The 14719-nt window shown below is 33.1% G+C and overlaps 1 protein-coding gene across 2 annotated transcripts; it reads right to left on the bottom strand.

Annotated features, from left to right (window-relative positions):
• Nucleotides 1-144: 144 nt before the first annotated feature.
• Nucleotides 145-14705, bottom strand: Hmt-1 (ABC transporter ATP-binding protein/permease Hmt-1). 2 transcript variants are annotated; one of them, XM_080158519.1, is made up of 14 exons: nt 14579-14705; nt 13743-13861; nt 11311-11367; nt 10907-10982; nt 10349-10449; nt 9842-9989; nt 8689-8895; nt 8278-8539; nt 7198-7846; nt 4233-4501; nt 3497-3587; nt 2740-3011; nt 2017-2140; nt 145-1550 (listed from the first exon to the last, which is right to left on the bottom strand). In XM_080158519.1, the coding sequence occupies exons 1-14, from the start codon at nt 14661-14663 to the stop codon at nt 1131-1133; spliced, it is 2880 nt and encodes a 959-aa protein (XP_080014645.1). In that variant the 5' UTR covers nt 14664-14705; the 3' UTR covers nt 145-1130. The 2 variants fall into 2 exon arrangements, with proteins under 2 accessions (XP_080014645.1, XP_080014646.1); XM_080158520.1 differs by lacking the exons at nt 11311-11367; nt 13743-13861 and having other exon boundaries at nt 14579-14676.
• Nucleotides 14706-14719: the final 14 nt, after the last annotated feature.

Here is a 14719-nt window from a genome sequence, read left to right on the forward strand (position 1 = left end):
ATAACATGAAAACTTTTTCGGTTACAATGTTTTTTATTGAACTTTTGATGTTTTAACAATTGAAGAACTGTTCTATGAGGGAGTGAAACTTTTAGACAGCCGCTGATCATTTTCTCTGAAATAAAAGATTTGCTTTATATTATAAAGGTACAACAATATTTTTTTCTATTTTACATATGTATTATACCTAGTCAACGGGAGTATTCTACAGTTTATATGTAAATTTACTAAAAATGGTAACAAAACGACCCGTCTGTGTTTTTGGTCATATTTCTTTATAATTATGATATACCTAGTTAAAGTTCATAATCGCATCGTATTATAGTCTGCATTACGCAGATATTTAAATGAAAAATTATAAGATTAAAACCAGTTCTGTTAGCCCCGAGGGTCTGAAGGCCCAGGCTGACAAAACTGGTAGTAATTTTATGATTTTTATTTAAATATTTATGGAAAATTATCTGTAACACGATGCTATACATGAATTTTTTAGTATAGCTAAGATCCGGTTCTAATCCAGCAGATATGATATATTGGAATAAACATTGCCACTCTCAAAATTAACACAATCGACGTACTCGTACAGGGATCACTAATCACATAATGGACGATTACAGACTTTTTTCACAGCATGGTATAAATATTTAAATGAAACGAATTGAAAATCTAAAGCACACATATCATATGGCCTCCTTTCATGAAACTCGAGGGAATTTAAAGAATGGAATATCTTTTATTTGATGCAAATAAGATATTTCCCAAAAAAATGCATTTTGTATGTACAATTTTTAAGTTTCACCATAATGAATGGATTGGTTAATCCGGAACTAATAAAGCTATTGGGAGCTCGATTATATCCAACAATTGGAATTAACATTGTCTAGGTTCAAAGATATATGAAAATTTGTAAAGTGAACTGGTTGAATCGACGCTTCCCCAGAAAAATGGATTTACTGTACTTTCGGCGATTTTTTTTTCTACTAGAGAAAGTTAACTACTAGTTTGATGCAAATAGCTTCGTTGTTACAGAGTAACCAGTTACCATGACCATTCGAGAAACTTCCCAATTGTACATTTTAAAAGTTTGAATTGAACCAAATTTATACACTAAAACTAAAATGCTTATGTTTTCACTTTGCGGATTTGGTAACACAGGCTTTTGGTGAAGAACTTAACAATTTTGTATCCTCACTTATTTCGTCATGATCTTCGGTATTAGTATCATCCATATTCTCCTTAGTGGTAACTGGAGCCCTTTCTTCATTTTCTTTTTCTAGTGTTTCATTGGATTCTGTAATATCATCTCGTTCATTGATTTTATCAGTTAAAATACACTGTTTATTTATATCAAGCTCATTTTCAGTATTTTCAACGTGAGAATTCTCAGTTGCATTGGCAAGAACATTGTTTGATTGTTGTACATTTGCGTCAGGGTTGACATGGATATTAGAGGCGGCACCATTACATACTTTTTGTGTTGATACTTTGCCCCCTTCATCACCAGGCTTATTTTCTTCAGTGTGAGATTCTTTAGAATTGACAGCTGCTATCTAAAAAATCATACACATATGTGAAAAACAAGTAATCAAGTGAGATTAGAAGCCTGCGGTAAGTGTGGGAGTGACTTAAAAATTTTAATGAAACTGCCTTCCTATTCTATTAACCCTAAAAAGGTTGACATCCCCTCATCTCATTTCTATGCTTGCGTCTGTAATCAATTTAACTAAGATTTTACGTGACTTTCTTTAATAATAAGTAATGCAACAAAAAAAACATAAAACCAAATGTTTCTTTTTTATAATAATGTAGACTGAGTGTGAAATCCATTTAAACTACCTAATAATTTACTAAAATTGATTTTTTACAGATACGCTGGTCTACATATAAATCGTTGCCATTAAACCTTTTAGAACCTAAAGGATTGATCGAATTTAAACCTTTAGAAAAGTTTCGTCATCAAATGAAAGGCTGAATTATGAATCAATATATCTTCTATTGAGAAATTCTAACTTTTACCTGAATATTCCATAGGTTGGCATACTTTCCATCTAGTTGTAGTAACTCATCATGAGTCCCCCGCTCAGCTATTCTTCCCTCGTCCAATACAAGGATTTGATCACAGTTCATCACAGTGCTCAATCTGAAAAAAAGTTTTAAGACGTTAATTTCTTGTTTACTGGTGAGCTTTAGTTATTTTTCAAGATTTAGAAATCTATAATAATCAATTACAAAATATGCCTAGAAATGCACTGCAAACAAAGTACCTACCTAAAAACGCGCAAAAAAAATTTTGCGCGTCTTTATTTACTGTGCCATTCATGTGAATTTTTAGTTTTTTATTTCTTTATTGTTTCTTCTAGATATTTCAATTCCGGTTTTAATGATACGTGTACAGTACAGTACAGAGACTGTGCTATCAGCCCTTTGGGAGCTAGCTGCATTTAAAGTTTAGCCAGAATAATGACCTTAGAATTTGGTGTTGGTCCACTAATTTCTAACTTATAATTTTAAATAGTCAATGCATAAAACCCTTGGAAAATTGTTAATTTAACAGAATCAATCAATAAAATAGGAGAAAGTGTAAAAGTCTTTTTTTCTATTAGATTTTCTTTTTGATTAACCATAATCTGAAAATTCGCTTTGCCTATTCATTAGTTCTCAGTTTTGTGTTTGTGACTAATTAGGCCAACAACAAGATATGATTTGCAGGCTAGGACTTCTTAAAAAATATAACTTTACCTGTGAGCTATCATTAACACAGTTCTCTGTTTAGAAGCACTTTCAATAGCATTCTGGATGTGAAGCTCAGTTTTGGTATCCAGTGACGAGGTGGCCTCGTCAAAAATAATAATATTTGGATTCTTTATGAGCGCTCTTGCTATAGCCACCCTTTGCTTCTCCCCTCCAGACAGCTTTAGGCCTCTCTCTCCCACGACAGTCTTGTATCCGTCTGGGAAGTCAAGGATTGTATCATGTATGTCAGCCATCTTGGCCGCGTTTTCTATTTCAGCCTGGTAGCATTTATGCATTTTTTGGTAAGTTTAAACTTTTTTATTAAGCCCGATTTACGAAGGAAGGTATATTTTTTACCTTTTAAAGACTGCTTATAGTCAAACTGCTGCATTTATGTACAGCAATAAATGTAGAATAAACGTGGATATTATGACAGGGGAAAAATTGTCGTCAATTTAATGCAATTTTCCCTTGCAATTAATGGCCAGGCCGTTTAACCAGTAAAAAGGAAGGGGATTGAGTAAAGGAGGGGGGGGGGGGGGGGAGGTGAGATCGTATTTTAGTCCATTACAAAGGTTACAGTATTTATTTACATATTATTAGAAAGAGCCAATATACTAGAACACATTTTGTCCGTCTGTGTGTCTGCCCATGACTGAGGAAATTGGTTTCATTTCTTTACTTTTCTGTACATGGATGTTATAGGTAATCATTGTTTTTATTCACTTCATCTTCTATTTACAAAATGAATTGACATAAATGCCTGTGTGACACCAATTTTTCCGTAAGAAAGATTGTACATTATACTTTCATTGAAGAGGACAGTGTCCTGAGGCACCACTCCTATGTTCCCTCTAACATAATAGTTTTGTTTTAATTACAAATTCGAAATATCGTGTAGTTTATCTTTAAATAAAAATACAGTGTTTTCTTATGAGAACTTTTTTGAAAGCAATTTTACCCTACTTATAGTTATCAGAATTTAATGGTTAATGGCTTATTTTCTTCGTTTTTTATAACAATTAATAGAACATCAAAAAAATATTTCAGGTTTTATTTAAAAAGTACAGTAAAATCAAAAATTCAAAACTTTGGTGTTTTAGCGCATTTTTCTAGTGCTAAAATTTTCTACCCTTTGCAAGAAAACTTGATACATATACTATTAGGGACATGTACTAGAACATTCTAAAGTTTAAAGGCCATGAGTACTGAACCCCCTTTTCCTTCCTGGTTGAGATATGGCCTTCAACCTTTAAAATGTTCTAGTACATGTCCCCAATAGTATCTGTATCTCCATATAAACTCTAAACTTTTATGCAATTAATACCTATGATCTACATGAATTTTAATACAACAAATATTTTGTATAATAAAATCTACGGCATTTCATGGAACTTACGATTTAAAGATTTTATCTTAAAGTCCTAAAACCTAAATAAATATACTAAACTGAGTTAAAATGTAAGTTAAAAGAAATTTTTGCAAGTTAAAACAAATTCCTGTATGATTTCTGAGTGTAATCTCTAATATCTCTACCATTAATAAGAACGGCACCCTTCACAGGATCAAACAGACGGAACAGAATCTTTGCCAGAGTTGACTTGCCATTACCGCTGGCACCCACCACAGCCACACTGGATCCTGGTGGTATCACAAATGACAGGTTCTCCAGAATAGGTCTGCATTCTGTGTAATGAAAGCTGACGTCTTGAAATTGTAGCTCAGGAGGATGGTTGTTCTGTTTATAGGTGATAGCGTCGGGTTTATCCTACAATTGTATTTGAAAGTTTAACATTAATCCTAAGTAAGGGGATGATATCTAATTCTGTGTCTGTACCAAAGGAAATCGCTTAACGCAGAACCGATATGTAGACTGGCCAGCCAATTTTGAAAATAAAAAACGTACATAACGTACACAAAAAAAATAATGAAAAATAATGAAAACTAATACAATCCCTGAAAATTAAAACCCTCTATCAAGAATATGAGTAGAGAAAATCACAAAAACCTATACATCTAGGAATCGATCTAGCACTGCAACAAATAGACAAACCTTAAAGAAACTTTTTGAAAATATGTAGAATGTGAATTTATTTATTCCCTGAAAATTTCAGCCGTCTATCTTGAATAGAAGTCGAGAAAACCATGAAAAAAAGAAAATCTAGGAATAGATCTAGCACCCCAACCAAAAGGCAAATCTGACTGAAAATATGTAGAATGTGAACTTATTCAATCTAAAAACAGGAGCCGAGAAAATCACGTTTCTCCGATAGCATAACGGACTGACAAAGTGATTATAGAGTAGCTTCGCTAATAATTTTTTTATTGAGGGAGGGGGGAGTAGACACCCCCATTTCTAATTTCAATTTTAAAAAGAAAGAAAAAATAGGGGAAGAGTGGTGATTTTTTTCTAAGAGTAATTTCTCTTGGGAGGGTGGTTGTACCCTCTCCCAGGACCTATGAGAAGCTACCCTGTAAAGGAGAACCATGTCGGTTTAGCGGTTAGCGAGAACCTTCGGTAAAAATAAACTGACAGAGAGACATACATCCTGTTATTACGTACTAAGTATATTCTATTAAATAAAGTAGTAAGTTTTTTGTCTGATGCTTAAGATTTTCATAACTACTTCACACAGTTACCGAGATGGTTTTAGGCTATTTTTCTACCATTTTGAATACAGGTTCTTGAAGGGATATGGAAGGACAGAGAAAATAGCCTACAACCTCACAAAGATCATGTCGGTTCAGCAGTTAACGAGATTCTTCGCTACAGAAAAAAGGATTTATAGGATATACATATAATAAGGATATAGGGTTATTTTGTCTATTGCTAAAGATCTCAGAAAATACTAGTCTTTAATACAAGTAAATACTAAATAAAAGTAAATCAATGCCTGTCTGTCTAAAGCTTACGATCTTGGTAACCGCTGAACAGATTGGGTTCTAATCTTCAGGGAATATATCTACTGGTCCTGTGGTAGTTTTAGGCTATTTTCTTAAAGTGTGGGAAACCCACCCCCCCCCCCCAAAAAAATCAACCACCCCTCAATTTATTTTTGTAAACTAATACAAATCAGCGGGGTGGGGGAACCCCCACCGCACCCTGGGGCGAAGCCTAAATGAAAAAAAATAATCACAATCTTTTTTTATATTTTTTGGACAAATTTCCAACAAACGATTCTATAAAAGAGGGGACGAAGCCTCTAGAGGCTAGGGGCGAAGCCTCTAATCCTAGTAGAAAGTAAAAAGCTTTAAGTGTCCCTCCCCAAAAGAAAATAGCAAAACACCATCACAGGACTATTAGGTATATTCCATAAAGAGTAGAGCCCAATAGGTTCAGTGGTTAATGAGATAGGTATTAAGCTTCTGATATACAGACGGACAAACACCATTCTACTTTGTATTATAGATAATATACTATTTTTGTAATACTTTTTGTACAAATACAAATAAATATACAAATACTTTTATACATATATTTGATTCTTATTCTTTAAAAACTGAAGATACCAAAAATAAGACGTCTTAATCCTAAACTGAGCACCATATGATATCTCAAAAAATTTACCCAAGTATATAAAGAATTTGAAAAAAAATTATCGTAAAATCTATTAAAGGGGTAGTTGCATGAAATGCATTTAAACTTGAATTTAGTCAACTGCATATCTCTTTCTGTTCAATAGTTTAAACTAAATCTATAGGACATATATTTCAAATCTATAAATTTAAACTGTAAGTTCTAATAACATATATGCATAATTTACCTACATATTTTTGTTCTATGAAAATTGAAGATATTATTTAATTTATTTGATATAATACACCTATTGCTTTGCAAAAAAATTCGTACAAAACATACAAATTACTTTTCTACTAATATTTGATTCTTATTCTTTAAAAAAAAACCTAAAACGTACAAAAATACAAAATATAAAATACGTTACGTACACATCTCAATATAACGTCCAGAACGTACTCAGATTCGATGCGTAACGTACAAAACGTACACTCTGGCCAGTCTGGATATGGTTTTCGTTTACAATGTAGCTTCTAATGGGTCCATGGAAGGTTGATAACTAAATTTGTGGGTGGTGTACCACCACCCTTCCAATAAAAATCACCCCTAGAAAGATATTACCCTCCCCCACGATTTTTTTTTTTTTTCAAAAATAAAACATAAAATTGGCGGGGATCGACTCCCTGACCTCCCCCCTGCCCTCCCACACCTCATGTGCCCCTAGCGGCCTCTAGGGGCACAGCTGCATGTACTATATTTATATTTGTAATAAATATTGTGTAAAATCAAATGTAATTAAATAGATATTTAACTTTAAAAATTCAAAAATCATTCTACTAGCTGAAAACATATGGTTATCTTTATAACTTTGACGTAGAAACCAAAATTCGACATAATCGAATTTAAGCATTAGCAAATAATAGGGTATTTCCGTTGCAATTGTTTACCTGGATTTCAATCTTCTCATCAAGAAGCTCAAACATATTCTCCATGTTAATAAAACTTTCTTGGATCATTCTGTAAACAGTTCCAATAAAATTGAGGGGACTCATCAGCTGCATGAAATAGGTTCCAACCAGAGTGAAGTCACCAACAGTCAACTCTTTGTTTGTCACAAGATACGCACAGTACAGGGAAACTCCAAACAAACCATTATTAATGATCAAACTTTGAATTAAATTGAGAAACTGTAGTGTAGCCATGCTTTTCCATTCCATGGCCTGGCAATCCTGAATTAACTCCTTGTACCGTTGAACCTCATATTCTTCCATGGAGTAATACTTGACTGTTTCAGCATTCAGCAGAGAGTCTACGCCCCGAGCTCGCTGCTTGTTGTCCAACTCGTTCATTTCGCGCCGAAATTTTGTACGCCATTCTGTAATTGCGAATGTAAAGAGGAGATAAAGCACCATTGTGATGAGGACAATCAGGCCAAAGTAGACGTTGAATTGGAGACAAAAGTAGATGACAGCAATAATGATGTCAATAAGGGTGGGGAGAATGTTGAAAATAAGATACTGGAGCAAGTTGTTGACTGCAGAAGTACCACGATCCATTATTCGTGTTAACTCGCCAGTTTTCCGACCAAGATGCCATCTAAAATTGATTCTTATGACTGTGTGAGTATTCAATTAGATATTACAAAGACGATAATCACAGACTCTGAAATGGACTCTTCACTGTATTGATATTGGAAGAGGGTTAGAATTTTAATTCGAACTTTTGCATTTAACATAAAAAAAATGTGGGATCATGGAAAGAAAATGAAGTAGCGGGTTTCGTCATATTTTCACAGTAGCTTTTCTCCCATTACTTGCACTTGAGGGGGTCTCTAACCCTGTGGGGCAATAATTAAAATTTACCTAAGCTACAATAAACCATCAAAAGCTACTGTGAAAATTCAATGAAATCCGCTACTCTCGTTTTCTTTTCATGATCTAAAATGTGTAATTTTAAGAATAAATACTGAATTCTATTGACAATTTGACAGTATGTTTTTTTAAAAATATGTAAAAAGTAAAGCATACCTTAAGCTGAGATTATGTACATGTGCCAGAAGATTTGTTTGAATCTCCAGAGTAGTGTACTGTTGTACCCGGATCCAAAGCAAGCTGCGCCAGTTATTGAGGAGGCCTGATGATCCTGTGCCCCCGCCCTGCAGAAGCCTCAAGACCGCCCATATGGTGACGTACTGCCATGGCCAGGTGGAAGGGCGAAGTTCTGTTTCTACCAGGGCATCAACAATGTCCTTGTACAGAATTGGTACAAAAAGATTTGTCACACGAACACCTGAAGTATAGATAAAAATTTTCCGAGCTTTTCCGAAACTCAAAGAAGATTATTTTATTCCGGATTAAACAAATTAAAATTTTCTACATTTCATTTGTGATAATCAGTTTTACAAAAATCAACATTTATAACATTTTAAGTAGACGTACCTGCTAGAAGTATCAAGCAGAACACCACTCGTAGTTGAAGAATCCTCGACTTTCCTGGCCACATGAAGGGCATCAACCTTTTTACTTTCTTTGTGATATCCGTCCATGGAGACCTGTTATGCGCCTCCTGGGGAAGGAGACCTCCGCCCCCTCCTCCGGCAGGACAACCTCCAGTCATTCTCAAATATTGATCAGGTTGCGATAGACCTGTTTAAATTAAAATTGATTACTCCTTGTTTACCAGTTTTATCGTTTCTTAAAAAATTAGATTTTATGAATAATAATAAACTTTTTTTATAACTAAAAACGTTTCAACTTTCACTTGCTCTTTAAACTATCACAACGTTTTACTTTTTTTAAATATAAACAAATGAAGGCTTTTTGTTTAGAGAAAAAATGTTAGAATATTTCATAATAAGAAATGCTTTCTTTTTATGAATGTATCAAAATTTTATGATAGTTTCTTTTAAATAAAGTAAAAACTATTTGCCTTACTTTCCAAGAGGCATATGAATTACTACTAAAGAAAATATTTAATCACTTAATAATAATATGTAAAAATAGCTATAACAAATAAAGAACTATCTAAATAAATGAAAAAATGACAAGTGTTGTCTAACAATTTTGTAACAAAAGCAATTTCTATAGAACGTTATGATATTATAGTTGAATGTACAAACAAACAAACACATGTGGAATTATTATTTTGAGAAATATACAATATACATCATAATATAAAATGTAATCATGAATTTGTGGGAGGAGGATTAAAAAAAGAAAAAGGACGTCCAAGCTTTTCATTTTGGGAGGATAGGAAATCCATATAGGGAGGGGAATGGAGTAAATTTTATTGTACCCTACTAATTTTCATTGTATACCCTCATATTTTTTTATGTGAAATGTAAAAAAAATAATCGAAGCGCAAAAAGTATTGTTTGAGGGTGAAAATGGAGTGTGGGGCGCGGAGGGCGTAAAATCATTTTTTTCTTGGTAAAGTGGAGATACCCTTCCCCAAAATACTAATAAACCTTCCCTGGACCTAAAAGAAGCATTACTGTAAAGAAGAACCATATCGGTACAGCGGTTATTGAGATCCTTCGCTACAGACAAAAAGCTTACTACTTTATATTATAGGATAGGATAACTAACCTACCTGGAGCCTTGATGCCAAGAAGAAAAACCAATGATGTAAAGATATAAACAGTGATGTAGTGAGCACAGTGTAGAATAGAAATGTAATTATGCGTGTCTAGAGTATCCCACCAGAGCTCATGTGTGATACTAGCAAGTTGCAGATTCACCTTAACATAAATACATGTTTATTTTTATATTTAAAATTTTGACCTAATAAGATGTTTATAAGTTTTACTCATAACTAAAAAAGAAACAAATATAGCCCATCCAATCGCTTTATAAGTACCTATTTCCAGCAATACACTCTATCCATTATTATTTGGGTAGCTTGTGTAAGACTCAATAGGTGCCCCGAAGGGTTATCACTTCCTGCATCGCTTCAATAAGTACTCTTGGAAATCAGACGTAACTCAGCAATAATGTATAAGCTTTTTGTTAGCAATGTTTTTTATATCGAGTTTTACACATTTTTTCCTTTTTTTCTCATATATTTACTTTTTTTAGCCACTGTAAAAAAAAACTAGACCTGCATAAACGCCAGAGACCAGAAAATAAGCAGTACAGGACCATGACCATTCCTGGCGGACACGGGAAGCTGAGCTCTTCTCTCTAATCCTGCTAACCAACCTGAATATGTATATTTCATATAATAATAATATTATTAAAAATATCTCTAAATATTGTAATGAAATGTGTATGCTAAGCTAGGTACTTATTTTTGATACTTTGTTAATCGTAATTATCACCAGAAGATTTGAGCGATGACTTTAACATAATAATCTGTAAAACCCTTATAGTAATAGTAGATAAAAATATTCCCAGAACTAAGCTAGGTTCTTATATAATATGAAAAATCTTTATAGTAATAGTAGATAAAAATATTCCCAGAACTGAAAGCTCATAAAAGCAGAATCAAATTGATCTATCGTTTAGTAAGTTTTCAAATCTAAATCTAAGAGAAATCATCTCTAGGAAAAAAAAATAAGGTTCGACTCCCTCTCCCTTCCTTCTAATGACCCTAGAGGTCAGCAAGGGCGTAGCCGCTAGTTCTTAGTTAGTTAAAGCCGCACAACACAGAACCTACCAACTAAAGGCCATGCCACGCCTGCACAGATCAAGTTCAATATCTCTACTCCAACTATTTCTTCATTGTAGCCATACTAAAAAAGAAAATCATTATTAATCTTTATATTTTTTTGTTAGGTACCTATTACATTTTTTCAAACAAAGTTTTAAAATTTGCTAGAGTTTGTATTTCCTACCATTTTAATTCAAAATCTAAACCCCATATTTCAGTAAGAAAAAGCCATAACATAGCCTCCCAGACAATTACGTTCAAATCAAAATCCAAGAAAAGTCCACTTTGTAATTTTTTGCATAGTAGAAGAACAGATTAGCATTTAATAAAACAATTTCTTTTATCTATAAAACTTTATTATCAATACGACTTTTAATGTAAACATAATAGACATATTAAAAGTAACGTACCAGTAAAAGAAAAAATCTTAGCAACGCCAATATTGGAATGAGGAGGTGTAAAACTATCTAAAAATTATGATCTTTCACAACTACTTGATAATGATTATAAAAATATATTTTTGCTCCTTGCAAAAGATTTCTTAATTGAATACAAGTTCTAAAAATATTTTTATAATTATTTGTTGATTAGAATAAAACTCACAAAAGGATAGGGGGTATTCCAAACTATTTTTGTGTAAAAATACACAAAGATGTTAAGCTTATTTACAGTATGTCTTCGAAACCGATAAATATCCGTATAATTGGAGCCGGTTCTAAACCATAATGAAAAATCTTGTAACATATCTATAATACAAAGTAGCTTGATGTCTGTCCGTATGGAGCTCAAGTTCTCGGTAACCGCTAAACCGAATGGGCTCTCTTCAGGGAATAATTACCTACTAGGGCGGGTCGATTTGCAATCTTTTTTGGATTTTCACATTAGTAGACATTGGCTTGGGTTACTGGGCCGATATAAAACCCTGTAAAACTTGAAAGGTTTTTTTGAAATCCAAAAACAACTGGCGCGCGGGGGGTATAAAAAGAGCCCACCCTCTTATAAAACCAAAAATTAAAAATTCCTTGAAATGCTCATTACGAATCTGAAACCCGTTTTGAAAATTAAATATTGCTCCTAGTTCGAATAAGATCTCATTAAAAACAGCTGATTTAGTCAAAATTGTATATTTTTGTAGGTTTTTTTGAAAATCATTTCAGACTGAATCAATATTTTTCAAAATGGTTTTCAGATCTGTAATCAGCATTTCAATGTAGTCATTTTGATATGCAATATGCCTTCGTTTGAAGGAATTTCAATTTTTGGTTTTATAAGGGGGCGGGTACGTTTTTGGATTAAAAAACCTCTTTCAAGTTTCACAGGGTTTTATATTTGCCCAGTAATCCTTGCCAATCTCTACTAATGTGAAATTCCAATATCGATCCACCCTAATACCTACTGGTCCTGTGGTGGTTTTAAGCTATTTTCTTGGAGGGTGGGACACCCCTAACACCCCCCAAAAATGAAAATTCCTCCCCCCGAAAAAAAAAATTTATGGGGAAACTACTTCACATAAAATTGGCAGCACCAGAAAAAAAAATTTTTCTTTTAATTTTTTTAATTACCTCTTGAGGAAAAAAGCCCCTAGAGGCTAGGGGCAAAGCCGCTAGTCCTATTATATAAAGTAATAAGCTTTTTTTCTCTCTGTAGCGAAGGATCTCGCTAACTAACGAACAGATATGGTTCTCCTTTACAATAAAGCTTCTTAAAGGTCCTAAGGTGATTTTAGGCTATTTTTTGCCCATCCATATCCCTTTGATTATAGAGCCCCTAGATGCTAGGGGCGCAGCCACTAGTCATATTAAAAACTAATGAATAATAAAATAAAGATTATTAGATTGATACCAGTTAGGTTGGGATCTATCTTCTATTTTTTTACTATCCACGGAAAGCTGTCAATAATACGATACGATAAATAACTATTCACATTTACAAAAAAAATATTAGTTTATAAATCATGCAAGAATAAGACCTTTCTCTAGAATTCTTTGGTCTAAAGCAGTGTTGCGGAGCCGGGAGCCGTGGAGCCGCCATATTTTGCTGGAGCCGGAGCTGGAGCCGTAATTTTCGTTAAAAAACAGCTCCGGACTAGATAAATAAAGAGATTTTTTATGAATTATAATTTGGTAACTCTGTTTTGTCATGTGCAAATGCCCCTTTTAAGTTTTTCAAGTCCATTTTTATCAAAAATTGAACTTTTAAAACCTTCAAAAGTCTAAAATAGACGTGGGGGAAAAAATATGTCGAGTTTTTCTTGATTTTAGGTTAAAGCCGGAGCCAGAGCCGCCATCATCACAGACGGCTCCGCGGATCCGGAGCCGCACCAAAATCAAACGGTTCCGCAACGCTGGTCTAAAGAAATCCATACTTCTAAAAAAAATCTATAATATATTAAGAATAGTTTAAGGTTTTTTTAAAGTGTAATATGTAAGAACTATCAAGTAAAGCTGGAGGGACAAATGGAGATCTTATTTTAACAACTTTATACACTACTGTAACTTGTTTGCAAATGACTGGACTGCACGGTCGGCCATTATGAACATTTAGTTATAAAAGCCGAAACAAGTTTTTTCGAGAAGAAAAAAAGTAGAATGTTCGTCTGGATGTTTATTATTAAATTGTCAAAAATAAACCGTCTTAATAATTGCGTCTTGATCCGAATCTAATTAAAGTAAGATTTTAAACTTTTCAGCATCACAATATTTATTATTTTTTTAGAAAAGATAAGTGTTCTTAAAAATTCCAATCCCACCACACAAAGCTGAAACAGCTAGATTATAATAAAATATCTAAGAATACTCAAATAACATTATAAAAATGAAAATATTTTAGTGAAAGACCATTCCTGAAAGTGAAACATGCATGATTTTGGTATATTTTCAGGGTCAATGGGTGTGGAATATCTTTTATATAATCTCAACTGATGCAAACCAAACACCAAACATACAAAAAGAAGGAAGGGATCTGAACAAATAATGAAATATTAAAGGCTTAAACAATATTCTATTTTTTTCGTCAAAAAGATATTTAAGTGTTTTTTTTCCTCCTATATATGCACTTTATATATTCATTTTAAATTGAATAAACAAAAATTATTGGTTATATGTTAAAAAAAACTAGGTAGGTAGTAAAATTATGTTAATAACATTAAAAGAAATTTTATGAGCTCTCGTAAATTATTCTAGGAAGTTCTATTATTTATTATATATTAGAAATTCTGGATCATGGAAAGAAAACGAAGTAGCGGGATTCGTCGTATTTTCACAGTAGCTTTTCTCCTATTTTAGCCCATGCATGGGGCTCTAACCCTGCGGGACAATCATTAAAATTTACCTAACCTAATATGACCTATCAAAAGCTACTGTGAAAATATGACGAAATCCGCTACTTCGCTTTCTTTCCATGATACGAAATTCGAGGCGACAATAAAATTCCCCCATCGTCATGAGTCTTCTACTTTTGTAAAGTTTATCGTTGATAATAATGAAAGGATTCTTAAAAATGTACACCAAACAACACTAAAACGTTTATCAAAAATATTAATTAAAGTTTAAAACGAACCAAACGTTGCAACACCTTCTCAAATACATGTATAATAAGAAAAACAAACATTTCTTAGAAAACCACTCCCTTTCAAATGATGTGGCATACATAGTAAAAGTGAAGCTAATGAAAACCAACCTGTAATGGTGTCCAAAAAACATCTGTTTATATTTGAAAATCCGATACCAGACAACGTAGAATTTTTAGGACAATAATCAATCATTTTTATATCATCTAACAAAAAAAAAGAAATAATTTTATGGTTATGTTATCATTTTT

This window comes from Acartia tonsa, chromosome 4 (assembly GCF_053477335.1).
Source record: "Acartia tonsa isolate MP-2025a chromosome 4, ASM5347733v1, whole genome shotgun sequence".
Taxonomy (NCBI): Eukaryota; Metazoa; Arthropoda; class Copepoda; order Calanoida; family Acartiidae; genus Acartia; species Acartia tonsa.

Bases quoted from the DNA above. Each gene is read 5' to 3' on its own strand.
- Hmt-1 (XM_080158519.1), bottom strand. From the start codon at position 14,663: ATGATTGATTATTGTCCTAAAAATTCTACGTTGTCTGGTATCGGATTT. The intron at 9,990-10,348 runs GTCTAGTTTTTT...ATTTATGTTAAG, and splicing joins GGTCTCTGGCGTTTATGCAG to GTGAATCTGCAACTTGCTAG. The intron at 4,502-7,197 runs GTAAACAATTGC...ATACAATTGTAG, and splicing joins ATGAGAAGATTGAAATCCAG to GATAAACCCGACGCTATCAC.